Below are 15392 nucleotides of genomic sequence, written 5' to 3'. Positions count from 1 at the left end.
GGCAGGCGGGGCAGGCGCGCAAGGTGGCGCCAGCAGGGCGGCGGCACAGGAGGCAGGCATGCTCCACACGTGGCTGCCGCCGCCTGCGAACCGTCGGCGCTGTGGTCCCTGCCGCGGCCCCGCTGCTGGCCGCCTCACCTTTGTCTGCCCTGTGGCGGCGTAGGTGGCCGGGAACTCCAGCACGCCCCAGGCCAGGAAGGAGAGGGAGGTGGCTAGGGGGAAGTTAAGCTTGAGGTGGTCGCCGGCGTCGTAGAAGCCGCCTGCAGGAGGGTGAGGCCCCGAGAGAGGCAGACCGGGGGAGCGCACCAGGAAAGGGTGAACAACAGGCGGTAGCGGGTGAGAGGTGGGGAGCGTGCAGCCTCTGCCTGGGCAGGACGGCGGCACAGGCAGGTGCAGCGGGGTGGCAGCGAGGGCAGGCGCGGGGGCGGTGCCAAAGCCCACGCCTCACCCGGCACGCGGTCTGCGAGGTGTGAGTCGCCGCGCCAGTCGATGGGGTTGTTGGCGGCGGACAGCTTGCCGCTGCGCTGGGCGTAGATGAAGAGCCAGGACATGCCCAGCACCTGCGGGTGGGGGGGGCGGGCGGCAGGCGAGTGCAAGGTGCAGGGTGCAAGGTGAGAGGCAGGGGGCAGGGTGGGGGGCAGGCAGGGTGCAGGGTGCACGCTGAGCTGCAGCAGTGGGCAAGGTAAGGGGCAGGCTGGGAACTGGTGGGTAGGGCTGCCGCCCTGCTGTCCGGCGCAGACAGACACACCTTGCCGTACTCGCCCACGTTGCCCGACAGGAGCTTGGAGGGCGTGGTGGTGGAGGCGTTGGCGGCAGGCTTGGGGGCGTTGATGGCAGGCTTGGAGGCGGCGGCCCGAGCGCTGGCGGCGGCGGGCGTGGGCGCGTCGGCCTGGATGTTGGCGGCGGCGGGCGCCTGGCCGCAGCGGCCGCAGGTGGCGACGCACCAGCCGCCGGCCACAAGCCACTTGTCCTCGCACTTGCCCCAGGCGCGCTGCTGCTTGCAGGACCAGGCGCCGGGCGCAGGCTTGTCGCGGCAGGCGGTGCTTCCAGCAGCGGCGGCTGCAAGGCGGCGGCGGCGGGAAGCCTGTCAGACTGGGTCAGACAGAGGCCAGCGCCTCCCCAGAAACTACAGCGGCTCCCTATAGGCTGTTCAGAAGCTCAGAGGGGGCCGTGGTGCTGTGTGCAGGCTGCAGCAAGCCCTTAAGGGGGGGCCTTTTTGTGAAGGCCCCCAAGGGGCAGCTCCACCCCCCGACCAACCTCCCTGCATCCCCACCTGCCATGCGGGCGCTCCCCAGGGCCAGTAACAGCCCCACGAGGGCCAGGCGTGCAAGGCGCATGGCTGCTGAGGGCTCGTGAGGTCGTGTGGTCGAGAGGTGGGGGGCCGGGTGGGTCGAGTGATGCGGTGGGGGATGGCACAGTGGGCAGCAGGCGGCTGTGAGGACCAGCGCGAAAGGCAAAATCATGGGCGATGGGAGCGACGAGGGCCGATTTGAAGGAGGGAGGGCCTGTTGTGCACTTTCCTCCAATTCAACGCATGATCCGCCGCAAGTGCATGGTGCGCCCTTCCCCCTGACCCATCCATCCATTCTCCCAGTCATGGCAGTTGAGGGAGGCAGCCCTGGAACTCATTAAATTGAAGGAGGGACTGCCCAGTCTGGTTCCTCTCCCTCGAGATGGCGGCGCCGCCAGTGGCGGCACTGCAAGCGGCGGCGCCGGGGCCAGCTGTCTGGCTGCTGCATTGATCGCTCCATGCAACCTCTCCTCCTGTCCACAACCCGCGACACCAATTATTCATGCAGACGATGGCCTGCAGCGCCTGCCCTTCACACCTGACATGCCGCCACTGAACCCGCAGCCATGATGGAGCCTGTGTGCGCTGAAACGAGAGCCAGCATGTGGCTCAGCCTTATTATGCAGCACGGTGGGCGCTCTGTGCGCAGCACCGCTCGCCAAGCGTTCTCCCGCCAGGCCGCATCGGCTGAAAGCAGAGCTCTGTCGTGGCACAGAGTCACGGCAGCAGCAGGGCACGGCGCACAGAGCGGCGGCGCAGCAGCAGCAGCAGACTGGCATCGGCAGCGGGCGCCGCCTCCGCCCGCCGCCAGCGCCGCCGCTGCCGCCTGTGGGCCGCCCCAGGAGCGGGCCGCCTCTTCTGTGGCCCAGCCCCTGCCCCACCTGCAGCAGCTGAGCGAGGAGCAGCTGGCAGCGGTGACAGCTCCCCTGGGGACGGTGCGGGTCGTGGCGGGGCCCGGCAGCGGCAAGGTGGGCCTGCGGCGTGGCAGGCGGTGGGCTGCCTGCTACGGCTGCAGCGCATGCCTGGCAACAAAGCCGATTTGAGCTGCTGCCGCCGCCCCCTGCCGCTGCCGCCGCTGCTGCAGACGCGGGTGCTGACGGCCAGGATCGCGCAGCTGATCCATGCGCACAGCGCGCGCCCATGGCAGGTCCTGGCCATCACCTTCACCAACAAGGCGCGCTGGAGTGCATGCGGCACCCTGCCTACCCGCACGCCAGCCAGCCAGCCGGCCAGTGTCCCTAAGCCTAGGCCAGCTGCCCAGTATGTATGATACTCTGCACCACCCACACGTGCGGCATCAGCGCACCGCTGCCGCCCCGAGCCTGCTGCATGCAAGCTGCCCCCTGAGCGCCGGGTTGTGCTGCGGCTGCTGCGCTGCAGGCAGCGAACGAGATGCGGGAGCGGCTGGCCGGCATGCTGGGTCAGGATGCGGGGGAGCAGCTGTTTGCAGGGACATTTCACAGGTGGGGGTGGGCAGCCAGGCAGCACTCCAGCCCTTCTGGTGCCCGCTTGCAGGCAGGGCCTGGGTGCAGCAGCCCGCAGGCAGCACTCTCGAGCATGCCACACCGCACGCCCGCACCGCCTCACGCAGCGTACGCCTTGCCGCCCTCTGCGCCGCAGCCTGTGCTACCGCATCCTCAAGCGCCACATCGGCCACCTGCCCGGCGCGGGAAGGACCTCTGCCTTCACGGTGTACGACCAGGTGCGGCGCCCTGCTGCGGCGGCACAGGATGTTGGGGCAGGGGCAGGGTGTCGGTGGCCCGGCAGGTGGTTGGGGGTGGGGGTGCACCAGTGTGTGTACAAGGGCGCCCTCGTGGGCCGGCCCATCACCTCATCTTGCGCTGCGGGCCGCCCACCCTCGGTGGCGGCCCACTCGCGGCAGCGCCCCGCCCCGTGCACCCACGCCCCCCGCCAACAGCCCCGCCCCTGCCGCCCAGCAGGACATGTCGGCGCGCCTGCTGGCGCGCGCGGTGCGCGGGCAGCAGCCGGAGTGGAAGGCGCGGGATGTGAGCGCCAAGGCGGCGGCGCTACAGGACGCAATCAGCCGGGTGAAGAGCGGCATGCTGATGTGGCACGCCGCCACGCCCCAGGTGCGACGGCTGGCTGCCAGGGCGCAGCCTGCTTGGCTGCATGCTGCTGCTTGACCGCATGCCCCCTGGCTCCTGCAACAGTCGGTGCCCATCTGTCGCCTTGCCCGGCTGCGCCGCAGGCGGTGGAGCAGGCGGTGCGGGAGCACCTGGCGGCCGCCGAGGGCGCCGCCGCCGTGCAGCCGGCGGCGGCTGACGATATCGCCGCCTGGTTTGGACAGTGAGGCCGCGCTGCCTGCCGCCGTGTGTGTGTGTGTGTGTGTCACGCCACCTGCAGCATGATTGTGGCTTGTGTACCGCAACGTGTACCTCCGCCACCCGTACCGCCTGCTGCACTGCCGCCGCCCGTACCGCCTGCAGGTACGAGCAGGCCCTGCGCGCCAACAACGCCCTCGATTTCGACGACCTGCTGGGGCTGGCCGTGGCGCTGCTCCGGCGCAGCGACGACGTGCGGCAGCGGTACCAGCGCCGCTTCAGGTGCGGGCCAGGAGGCGTGCAGACTATTCGACGCTGGCGCTGGACCTGCCTGCTGCCACGGGGCATGGCCAGCACACAACCAACAGAGGCACTCACAGCCAGCAGGCTGAGGGAGGCTTCATGCCTCAGCGCCCTGCGCCTGCCCCTCCCCACCCCCACACCCCCCGCCTGCCCCAGGCACGTGCTAGTGGATGAGTTCCAGGACACCAACAGCAGCCAGTACGAGCTGGTCAAGCTGCTGAGCCAGCCGCGGGTGCGCCTGGGGGGGTGCGGGGGCCAGTGGCGGCAGCAGAGGCGTGTGCGGCAGATCGTCGGGGGGCCATTTGGGGCCCCCCGCCTCGTGCTGCCAGCCGCGCCGGGGGGCAGCGCTGGGCCAGCTGCCCTGCCTGCACCTGCCCGCCATCCCCCCCCAGAGGGGCAACCCACCCACCCACCCACCCACCACCACCACCTCCCCGCCTGCCTGCCCCCCGCCCGCCTGCAGCGGCGAGCACCCCGCGGAGCAGGTGGCGGTGCTGTTCCGAACACACATCCAGGCTAGGCTGGTGGAGCAGGAGCTGGTGGGCTGGGCCGCCTGCTGTGCTGTGCTGTGCTGTGCTGGCAGCGCCGCTGCTGGCGCCGCCGCCGACGCTGCCGCCGACGCCGCTGCTGCCTGCATCGCCACCAAAGCTGGGCGGATCGTCTGTGGGTGGGCATCCGCCACTGGGGGGCCTCCCTTCTGCTGCTCCCAGCCTTGAGCGCCGCCACAGCGCCCGCGCCCGCAGGTGAAGCGTAACATTGCACACGTGCTGATCGGCGGCGTGCCCTTCTGGCGGCGGCTGGAGGTCCAGGCAAGCTTGCGGGGCGGCGCGCGCGGGACCCTGCCCGGACGCCCGCTCTGCCTCCCGCCTGCCCCCGCCCCGCCGTCCCATCCCATCCCTACTTCACACAAACACAACCACAGCACACACAGCACGCACATTTCTGTCCACTTCCCTCCTGCAGGACGTGATGGCCTACCTGCGGCTGGCGGTGAGCCTGCGCGACGATGTGGCCATGGCTCGCATCATCAACACACCCAGGTGCGGCGCCGCAAGGGCACCACCTGCTGCGCTGCTTGCTGTGCTCCTCTTGTGCCGATCATCGCTCCCGTGGCTGCTGCCTGCTGCCTGTCGGCTCCTGCTGGCGCAGGCGCGGCATCGGCGACTCCAGCCTGGAGAAGCTGCAGGCTGCCGCGGCCGCCCAGGGCCACACCCTGTGCGCGCTGCTGTTTGGCAGCGGCGGCGCGGGCCAGGCGGCGGCAGCCGACGGCGTCGCGGCGCCCGTGCTGCCGACGCTGCCTGACCGGAAGGAGCTCGGGCTGACTGCCAAGGCGGCAGCGGCCGTGGAGGCGTTCCGCGAGCTGATGGCCGGCCTGCACGCGGCGGTGGCCAGCCAGCCGCTGGATAGAGCGCTGGAGCAGATCCTCGCAAAGGTGAGCGCTGCTGGCACAGCATGGGCATGCAGGCAGGCGTTGGGGCGATGCGTGCCCGCTGCGCCTGTGCGGGGGAGGACGGGGCTGCTGCCGGCGCTCTTGCACGGTCTGGCTTACCTGCCTGCATTGCAAAACAGCCTGTGGGAATAGCCTATTCCCTCAGCTTCAACCGCCTGGGCCCCCTGCCATCGTACTGCTGCCCCGTGCAGACAGGATATGAGCGGTACGTGCTAGAGGGCGGCTGCAGCAGCGGCAGCAGCAAGGAGGGGGAGGAGCGGGAGCGGCTGCAGCGCATTCAGCAGCTGGTGCGTGGCGGCCCTCGAGCCGCCTCCACGCCCGGCACGCTCCGCCCTGCAGCCTGTACCTGCCGCAAAGTCCTAACCCCGAACCGTCTCGCCCGCATGTCTGTCTGCCGCAGGTGGCTGCTGCGGCCGGCTACCAGCCCGGCGAGCTGTCGGGAGCTGCTGCGCTAGACACGGACTATGACGCCGATGGCGAGCTGCCGGCAGGGTCGAGCAGCAGCGGCAGCAGCAGCAGCGGCAGCGGCAGCGGCAGCCTGCCTCCCCTGCAGCTCGCGCAAAACTTCCTGGACGAAGCTGCGCTGTACTCAGGTGGGCAGCACGAGCAGCCATCGGGCGGCACGGCCCGCTCGGCCCACTTGCTACTTTCCGTGGGCCGGCAGCCAAGACAGCGCCTGCCTTTTCCCGCTGCGCCGGTGGTTGCAGGCGCGGAGGAGGGCGGCCAGGCGGCTCGCGGGGTGCGGCTGATGACCATGCATGCCGCCAAGGGGCTCGAGTTCGAGCTGGTCTTCATCCCGGGTGAGGGGGAACAGGAGGGAGGGAAGAAGGGAGGGCCGGGCCGGGTGCCCGCTCGCCTCCCTCTCCTGCCCGCCGCCCCGTCGCCACCACCCTGGCCATCCACTCTAGCCCTGCTGGCGCCGCTCACTTCCAAGCACCTCACTCCTGCTGCGCCCCCCTGCTGCGTCCCTTTGCTGCTGCCCCTCCCCTCCACCACCGCCAACTCCAGGCTGTAACGAGGGCCTGGTGCCTCTGGTGCGTGCGAGCGGCGGCGGCTCTCCAGACTCTCTGCCCGAGGAGCGGCGCCTCTTCTACGTCAGCCTCACGCGCGCCAAGCACCGCCTGCGCCTCACCCACACCCTGCACACCAGCCACTTTGGGCCGCAGAGCAGGCGAGACGGGCTGCTGGTGCCGCCGCCGCCGCCGCCGCTCCTGCTGCTGTTGTCGCTCGTCAAGTGCTGTTCCCGCCTGGCTGGCCTGGTGGTGCTGAGGTGCTGGTGCTGATGCCGGCCGTGAGAATGCGCTGTGTGCTTGCAGGAAGGAGAGCGAGCCCAGCCGCTTCCTGGCAGATGTGCTCAGCGCGGGGCATGCCGTGCTGCTGGAATCCCCCGAGGCCGCTGACGTGGCGGCCCCAGGCCGCGCCCGCCACCGCAGGGCTGGCACCTGGCAGAGGCGGCCCGCGGGGGAAACCCGGTACGGCAGCCAGGCAGCCAGCGACCGGCGGTGGGGCGGCGCTGGTGGCGAAGGCGTCGTCAGCAGCAGCAGCAGCAGCAGCAGCAGCGGGAGACCAACCAGCCACCCACCTGCCAGCCACACCTCCCAGCCACCGCCGCCGCCGCCGCCGCCGCTCTCTTCTGCCCAGGAGAAGGCGAGACAGCGGGGCGGTCGGCGATAGCCTCCCTTCCCATGCCCCCAGTTTCATTCCTCCTAGTTGGTACAGGAACTCGTCACTGCCACACTCTTCAGATCAGCAGGGCACTTGGTTTAGCAGGCTAGGGCATGCTCGGGATCTCAGCTCTAACAGGGGCCTGGTGGACGAATGAAATTGTTAGTAGTAGGTGGGACTGATCCTAGTACCAAGCTCTAAATCGCATTGCGTAGCGATGGTGGGACAGCGCAGGCGTTCAAAATGCAATGCATTGCTGAGGGTAATCATGAGATATTACGGCGCAGCTGCTTGCGCAGAGTTGAAAGCAGGGATCGACGGGGAACGAAGGAAGCAGGGAGAGGAATGGGGTCAAACACAAGGATATAGGCCTGGGTGGGAAGCAGTTGATCCCTTGGCCGGGAAGGCCAGAACCCCAGAGCATGCAAGCCGGCAACAACAGAGCAAAGCAGCTGCACAGTCAACTGGCTCGGCTGTGTGCCTGAAAGGGGAGAGGGAGTGTCCTGGTGCACAAGCATTGCTCACGGCAGGTGGGCAGCCGCCAGCCCACGCCTGTTGAGCTGCGTGAGGAGTTGGCAATGCCGAGAGGGGCCTGGCTGGATGCAGGCAGGCCTGTCACAGCCAAAAGGAGTCTGCCTCCGACAGCACGGCCGACAGCTCCGCAGCCAGAAAGTCCTGCGGCATACAGAAGCAGCAGCAAGCCAGGTCTCACTGCCTCCGCAGCATGTGTGCACCCCAGGCTGCCACTGACAGCGGTTCTGTGGGCCAGCGCCGTGCAGCTTCCCAGCACCGAGGGAGCTGCTCACAAACGGGCGGCTGCCGCCAGCTCACCAGGTCATCATCAAACCTGGGGTCCAGCAGAAGCGGTGGTGGCGGCGGGGGCTCCACACCATCGCCAGACCCCTGACAGACAGGCTGCTGCTGCGGCAGCTGAGGGGGCGCTGGCTGGCCACGCTCCTGGTGAGTGGCCTGGTGCGGCAGCACGGGGCTGCTGCTGGGGCAAGGAGGAGGCGCAGGCTCGCCGACGCCAGGCAACTGCATGGGCTGCACAGCGGGCTGAGCGGCGGGTGCCAGCTGCACCGCAGGCTGCGCCGCCAGCTGCGCGTGCGGCGGCAGCGCCAGCACAACGCTGGACAGCACCGGGGACGGCAGCGAGGCTGTGCCTGCGCCCCACCCAAACGGGCCCTGAGCCGCGCCAGGCGCCGGGGGTGGTGGAGGCAGCGCTGCCAAGCCCTGCAGGCTGGCGGGCATGCACGGGCCTGGGGCCCACTGCTGCACCGGTGCCCAGGAGTGGCCAGGCAGCAGGCCAGGGTGCTGCACCATCGGCACAGGCGACACAGCTGGCGGAGCCGGCGGCAGGCTGGGGCCCTGTGTGGAAGCCGTGGCCGAGAGGCAGGCAGGCATGGTGCACAGGCCGGGCGACGGGGCCTGCTGGCCCGCCGGCACGGCTGCCCAGGTGCCGGTGTGTTCCAGCGCCTGCAGCAGCTGCGCCTCCAATAGGTGAGATGGCAGGAGCGGCTGCACGGGATGTGACCCGGGGTGCGGGGCGGCAGCCGCCGGCATGCCGCCGCCCAGGCGTGGAGTGGCGCTACTGTAGTGGCTGCCGTGGCTGCTGTCGTGGCGCTGGAACGGCGCGGGACACTGCTGCCCGCCTGGCTGGCGCAGGCCGCTTGCTGTCTGGCCGCTGCTGCCGCTGCCGCCTCTGCTGCCCATCACGCCGCCTGCCTCGGCATTCATGCTGTCGTCCTGGCTGCCGGTGCAGCTGCTGATGCTGGGCTCGCCGCCTGCTGAGCCCCTCGGGGCAGGGCCGGCAGGTGCCTTGGCCGCTGCCCCCGCAGGCGTGCCCGCAGCGGCTTGCTTTCGCGCGTCGACCCGGCGCTTGCGGTGGCGTGTCAGGCTGGCAGCGCAGCTGCGCTGCCGGCCGGTGAAGGCCGCCAGCAGGTGGAAGCGGCCGTGCTGCTGGCAGAATCGATGCGAGGTGCCGCGCAGCACCACCTGCGGCGCCGTGCTGTGCGCCACGCAGATCCTGTAACTGCGGTGTCACCCGGGGTGGGTGGGTGTTGGGGGCAAGGGGCATAATTTGCAAACAGGGTGCACGTGCATGCGGGGGGAGTCGGTGCACGGACAGAGTTTTGGGTGTCCAGGGGGCAGACACTGCAGGCTCGGCGTGGAGGCGGGAGGGCACATGCGGGTCGGCAGCTTCGTGCATTGCTCGGCAGGTCGGGGATTGGGCCCTGCTCACCGCTTGTAGTATGGCCTGCCGCTCGTGACCTGCTCCCCGCACCCCGGCACCTGCAATGAGCGCTGGCCCAGGCGCAAGAGGCGTGAGGGCGCAGCGTGGCAGTGAGGGGCGGCACGCAGGTGTAGGAAGGCGAAGCACGGTAAGAGGCGCTGCCTCTTATGGTCAAAGCTGGTTCAATGGGATGGGCATGCCGCTGCCAACCTGACACTTCACAGAGCCCCGCCGCCTGGCGGAGCCCTTGCTACAACGCTTCCTGCTGCCAGCCGTGCCACCCCTCGGACATCCGGTGTCGCCGCCGCCGCTGCCGCTGGTGGCCGGGCTGTCGGCGTTGCCTTGGACGCCAGCCACGGGGCTGGGACCCCTGCTGGTGGCGCTCGTCTGGGCTGCAGCAGAGATCTGAGGCTGCCCCTGCATTCTGGCCTGGCGTGTGGCCTGCCCCTGGCCTGCCCCCTGGGTGGTGGCAAACCCAAGGCTCTGGCAGGGCAGAGTGCTACAGGAGCAGCAAGACCTTCAAATGCCAAACAAAGAAGTGTTGTTGGACCTTTTACCTCGAGGGGACAGAAAAGAAGAAAGAATTTCGAGGAGGTCTGTACTGCAGTCAGGAATTTGAAGCCGTGGGGGGAAGTTGACTGCCCCTGATTCTCTGCCTGAGATCCTGAACTGACGCCACAACCACAGGCCCCATCCGGCACAACAACCCCTGCAAACCTTCTGTCGTGTGTCACAGTTGCTGGCATAAGCCAGTATATCAACAATTCACGACTGCAACAAGTCACTGGCAAGTGCCTGGTTTGCTAAAGGAGACCGAGGGCTTCGGAGAGGGCCGGCCCTCGCCAGCGGGGCGGCCGGCGTCACCAGTGGCGCGCCGCAAGCAGGGCTTCAAACGGGTCGTCCGGTGCGGTTGGCAGCACGCTTGCAATCCAACCCTGCACAGCACCAGCAGCGGCATCATCAAGTTCAGCGGCACACAGGGCAAGACGGGCCAAAAGGCGTTTTCTCAGCCGGCAGGCATCCATCCCGGCAGTGGACGTCATCAGGGCTCACCTCAAAGTGGCTCTCCCCAGCAGCACTGGGCGGCAGCACCACTGCAGGGAGCAAGGCTGGCGGCGCCTGCAGGGGCGCTCCCCACTCGCCGCTGCAATTCTCAGCGCTGCCAGGGCTGCTGGGCAGGACGAGGGCGCTCCGACCTTCTGCCTGCTCTCGTGACAGCGACCCTGGTGGCTGCGTGGTGCCCAGCTCCTCGCCCGCAGGAGCTGCAGGTGGCGCCGCCGCCACGTGCCACTGTGGCGCACTGCGGTAGGAGGCCAGGGCCGGCATGGAGCGGTGGCTGCCTGCTGGGCCTGCATGCTGCATCGCCGCCCCGCCGTTGCTCTGGCTCGCCAGTTCGGGGCGGGCGGCTGGGCGAGGCAGCACCGGTGGCACGTGCGGTGGGGCAGCCTGCCACACCATCCCCGCACCAGCCAGGTCCACGCCAGAAACCCATCCTGGGCCCTGCTGCTGCGGCAGCAGCCGAGATCTTGGGCTGCTGCTGCTGGGCAGCGTGGCTGCCAGGTGCTGCGGCTGCTGCTGCTGCTGCTGCTGCAGTGGCAAGGCTGCCGGGCTGGCGCTAGCTGCCATGTGGTGCGTGCTGCGAGCGCACGAGGCCCCTGACCTACCCTCACTCCTGGCACTGCCCTCCCCCGCTTCGCTCTTGTCTGCAGCACCTGCCGCCTCGCTGTCGCTGTCGCTGCCAGCCTGCCTGGCCAGCACGCCCGCCGGCCGCCTGCGGGCGCTGGGGGAGCGGCTACCGCTGCTGTGCGGCAGGCGCTGCCGCCTGGTGCGGTGGTTGGCCAGGGCCGCGATGCAGCTGCGCCTGGACCCCTCAAACTCCCCCACTGGGTGGAAGCGGGCGCACTGCGGGCAGCGCAAAGGCAAGCCGGCACAGTTGGCGGGTGTCGGCAGCAGTACCGCAGCAGGAACACACATGCATGCAGATGGGGAGGACTGGCGCTCGAAGGCCGTGCGTCGCTCTCCCTGGCGCCTTCCCAGCGCGCCGCGGCTGCCTCGCCTGCTGGCAGAAGCGCTGGAGGGAGCCGGAGAGGTGGATGGAGGGCTTGACGGAGCACTCCTTGCAGATGCGGTACCTGCCGGGGAGCAGGGGACAGGCAGCAAGCCTGGGGTGAGCAAGCGCTCAAGCCTGCAGGCATTTGAAACAGGCGCCACCGCCGTCCCCACCTCCTGTAGTAGCTCCTGTCTGCTGTCGCCAGCTCCGCACAGCAGCTGGGCACCTGCGGAGGGTGGGCGAGGAGCGAGGAGTCGGGGCGTCAGGGCGGGCCCAGGCATCAGCCGAGCGCCGCGTGCGCATCGCTGCCGGCGGTACGCAGCCTCCGCCCCCCTACCTGCCAATGTCGCCCCACCACTGCCTCCCTTCCCAAGGATGCAATACGTGGCCCACCTGACACAGCACCGAGGTGGCAGGCTGCCTGCCGCACTTCCTCTTGACCTTCTCTGGGGAGGCAGCCGGCGGCGGTTGCGGCGAGGGCAGCAGCGTACTGCCGCTATTGGCGCCGTTGCTCGCTTCCTGCCCGGGGCTTGCTTCTGCGCCCGCCGCCCCGGTCTGGAGTCGAGAATATGTGTGGAGCAGAGCGGAGCTGCGCTGGTCGCTCATCTTCAGCTGGGCATGGGTGGGTGATAAACAGATGCCCGCTGAAGGTGTGGGACATTCCCGGTCTACACCGTCTTGCGATCGCGGCCTGACACCTGCGTTTGCGAGCCAGTGGCTAGAGGAGGATGGGATGCTACGCCCACGTGGCAGCTGCCAGCGACCGGGGCGTACTCTCTGGCGCACAACTGTGGCTTACAATACGAAGTAAGCGCGATATGGGACAAGGGCATGCCTTTCAAACTTGTTCACGAGGGTACATGCTTTTCACGGGGGCGCCAGCCTTAGCGTGGGGTGGTGGTGGGGGGGGAAGGTTAGCGGGGGAAACCTAAGTTGCAGATGCAGCATCAACTCCTGCGGGGAAATGGGCACACGCTGTGCAGGCAGCTCAGAGGTGGGGGACGCAGCCAGCATGGAACCGCGGCGAATGCGGGGGGAGGGTGGTCGGAGCCATGGAGAGGGTGCTCCATGGTCCACCCCCTCTCTTGATGCCCTTGATCACGTGTGCCCCCTGCCCAAGGTCTGCTCACGCGGCCTATCATAGCGGGGTGACTGTAACACAAGAGGGCCCATCATGCAGTCCAGGGCTCATTGGGCGGTGGCTTTTGCCGCCTGATGTGCCCGCCATCTGCTATCGCGCTCACCTTGGCGAGCCATCACGGTGGTCAGGTTGCGAGCGGTCCGCAGGGGATCGGGGGGGCGGCGGCCCCATGACCGGCGCCTGGACTTGCAGCCTCATGCCGCCGCCGCCGCCGCCGCCATGCTGCTGCCCCGCCAGGCCGCCAGCTGGCCGCGGGAGCGCTGCTGCTTGCGGCCGGGCCGGCTGTCGTAGCGCCGGGTGCAGCCAAGGGAGCGTGCCCACCTCCGACAGCGGCACAAAGCGTGCAAGGGCGGGCGCAGCCGTGCCTGCCGGCTGGCGCCCCCGCAGCAGGGGGTCCCGCCCGGGCGAGGCCCAGGGCAGGATGGTGGCGGGGGCGCCGGCGCCTGGAGACAGCTGCTGCTGCTGCTGCTGCTGCTGCTGCTGCTGCTGCTGCTGCCACCAGCTGTCGTGAGCGGGAACGTCGCCAAGCGTGCGTGAGGCATCTAATTGCGGCACCACATCTGGCGCCTGCTGCTGCATGCCTGGGCCGTACAAAATGGGTAGGCTGCCAGCGGCTGCTGCTTCTAATAATGGCAAAGATGGACCCGGCCGCATGCTGGCACCAGCTGCACCACCTGCCGCCAGCTCTGTTGACACGCCCAAGGCACGGTTCTGCTGCTGCTGCTGCTGTGGCGGTGACTCAGCCGCCTCTGACGCGCAGCCAGCCTCTGGGGGCAGGTCCACCGCTGCTGCCTGCGCTGCTGGCGGGCTGCCACTTGAAGGCATGGAGTGGCTGCTGCCGCTGCCTCCAGTGGCAGCGCTGCGCGCACCTACTGCCGTCTGCTGGCTCCTGTTCTGGCCATCTGCGTCCTCCTCGGCTGGGTGATGCCGTGACTCGGGCGGTGCGGTGCCGCCACGTGACGCGCTGCCGCTGGCTGCATCGCTGCTGCCGCCGGCGGCGGCTTGCTGTTCTCCGGCTGCAGAGGCATCATGGTCGTGTTTGCGCCGCTTGTCGTCCTGAAGTCAGGCTTATGCATTCTGATTAGGGGCAGCCATGCATTCATTCGCAGCAGGTCTACATGTATGGCGGAAGCGTGTGCGGCGGATCTCAAGGCCTCTGAAAAACGCCGCAGCTCCCCTCTTCCAATCCACAGCTGCAGCCATAGACTATGTCAACCCACCTGGAACAACTCTGTGGCTTCAGACCGTCTGCCAGCCGTTTCTGCTTGCGCTGCCGCCTCTGTGGCGTCTGGTAAAGTGCCGCTACAAGAGCCAGTAGCGGCAGCAGCAGTTGCAGGGGAAGGGAGCGCCGCCATGCCCTCCCCTGGCCCTAGCGCCTACTGCACGCCGCTGGGATGCCTCTTTGCGCGAAGACAGGGGAGCGGGAACACACGACAGACGAATTCACAAGCGGGATGGCTGTACTGCAGCCAACCCTTTAGCCGGTAAGCTGAGCAGCGCACTGGAGGGGATTAGCAGAATGGAATGAGAAGATGATGAAGACGAAGAATCAGCTGGCCAAAATGCTCATCCTCATATCCGGGTCGTTTCCACAACACGTACTGCCCGCTTTTCACCACTTGCGCGGTTTGCCAGTTCCTGCGCACCCATCAAGCCTGCATTGTATGGGGCGCATGTCAGGGCGCATGCCAGGGCATGCCAGGCCGTCCCCCGCGCTTGGACAGGGCGAAAAACACGTGCCTCCCGCCCTTCCAGCGCGCTGCAATCAGGCGAGAGCTTGAAATGTATGGAGATCGATCAGGTGCTCGTTAGGAGATGATCTTGGGCGGGGGCCCACCGACGTGACGTGCGGGGTACAGAGGGGACCAGCAGCTGCAGCCGGCGGCGACAGGACCGGCAGGTGGCCCGCCAACCCCACCCGTCCCTCTCTTGCTTACAATCGAGCCGATTGCAAGCCTGCCAGCATTCCAGCAGCATGGGGCAGGTCCACAGATGATGCGGTGGTGGAACCGCTCCTGTTATAACAAGTTTGTGTGTGTCACACGCGAATGTAATGCGCTCCGCCCGGCGCCAGCTCAGCTGCGGTGCGGGATCACAAAGCCGCTGGGCCGCCCCGCCTGCTGCTGCTGGCCGCGCTGCGCCTGCTGCCGCCGCTGCTGCGCGCCGCGCACCGCCGACGCCACCGCCGCCGCCTGCGCCTGCTGCCGCCCCGCGAACTGGAACTCTGGGGTGGCCTCCAGCAGCACCACACGGGCCTCCAGGCTGGGCGCATCCGCCAGCGCGCGAGCCTCGGCGCGGGTGACCACAAAGTAGCGCTCCCCCAGCCCCCGCCGGCTGCCCCCCTTGAACTCCCCAAGATCCACACGCACCAGGCTCTGCTGCGCAGCCGCCGCAGCCGCAGCCGCAGCCGCGGGGCTGCCCGCGCCGGCGCCGCCGTCGACGCCGCCGTCGGCGCCGCCGCATGCCGGCGGCGCGTGCACCGCCGCCATGCCCTCCACAGCGACATCCGGCGGGTGCTGCGGGTCGCAAAACAGCCGGCGCAGGTCGGCAGCCGCCCGCAGGTGCTGGTCGGCGGCGGCAGGCGCGTCGGCCGCCTGCGCCGCCGCGGGCGCCGCCGCGCCGCCCTGCCGCGCCGCCACGCCGCCGGCGGGCGCCGACGGCGGCGCCCGCGCTCTTCGCAGCGTGGCATCCACGTTTGCCGCCTGCGGCGCAGCCAGGAGGGGCGTGGGCACGGGGCGGGGCAGGCCCGCGGCCTCTTGCCTGCACGGGTTGGGCTGGCTGGCTGGGATGGCAAGGCTGCCGCAAGGGAGCAAGTGGGAGGGTATGCGGGCAGGCACAGTACTAGTGTGGCGGCGGCGAAGGCGGCCAGCTCAGCTCACCACCTCCAGCCCCGACCAGAATGCGCCGTGCATGGTAGCCGGGTACTTGCGAGTGGTGGCCTCGCCCGCAAAGAACACCTGCGGGGGGGGTGGGGGTG

At 69.2% G+C, this 15392-nt stretch overlaps 3 protein-coding genes across 3 annotated transcripts; all 3 read right to left on the bottom strand.

Moving 5' to 3' along the window:
* Positions 1 to 138: 138 nt before the first annotated feature.
* Positions 139 to 1337, bottom strand: CHLNCDRAFT_139590 (hypothetical protein; the record flags this gene model as incomplete). Its single annotated transcript, XM_005843973.1, has 4 exons — positions 139 to 260; positions 449 to 560; positions 749 to 1059; positions 1274 to 1337. Coding segments are annotated over 4 exons (609 nt in total), but the record flags the coding sequence as incomplete, so codon positions are not given.
* Positions 1338 to 8863: 7526 nt separating this feature from the next.
* CHLNCDRAFT_27387 (hypothetical protein) lies at positions 8864 to 9031 on the bottom strand (the record flags this gene model as incomplete). Its single annotated transcript, XM_005843972.1, has 1 exon — positions 8864 to 9031. A coding segment is annotated over one exon (168 nt), but the record flags the coding sequence as incomplete, so codon positions are not given.
* Positions 9032 to 9743: 712 nt separating this feature from the next.
* Positions 9744 to 13770, bottom strand: CHLNCDRAFT_54787 (hypothetical protein; the record flags this gene model as incomplete). The annotated part of the gene is made up of 8 exons (XM_005843971.1): positions 9744 to 9825; positions 10089 to 10159; positions 10278 to 11126; positions 11197 to 11356; positions 11448 to 11500; positions 11668 to 11718; positions 12737 to 13471; positions 13636 to 13770. The coding sequence occupies 8 exons, from the start codon at positions 13768 to 13770 to the stop codon at positions 9744 to 9746; spliced, it is 2136 nt and encodes a 711-aa protein (XP_005844033.1).
* Between the last annotated feature and the right edge of the window lie 1622 nt (positions 13771 to 15392).

The sequence above is a fragment of the Chlorella variabilis genome (assembly GCF_000147415.1).
Source record: "Chlorella variabilis unplaced genomic scaffold CHLNCscaffold_25, whole genome shotgun sequence".
Lineage (NCBI taxonomy): Eukaryota > Viridiplantae > Chlorophyta > Trebouxiophyceae > Chlorellales > Chlorellaceae > Chlorella > Chlorella variabilis.
The sequence above is the reverse complement of the archived record's forward strand: the minus strand, read 5'-3'. Positions and strand labels throughout refer to the sequence as shown.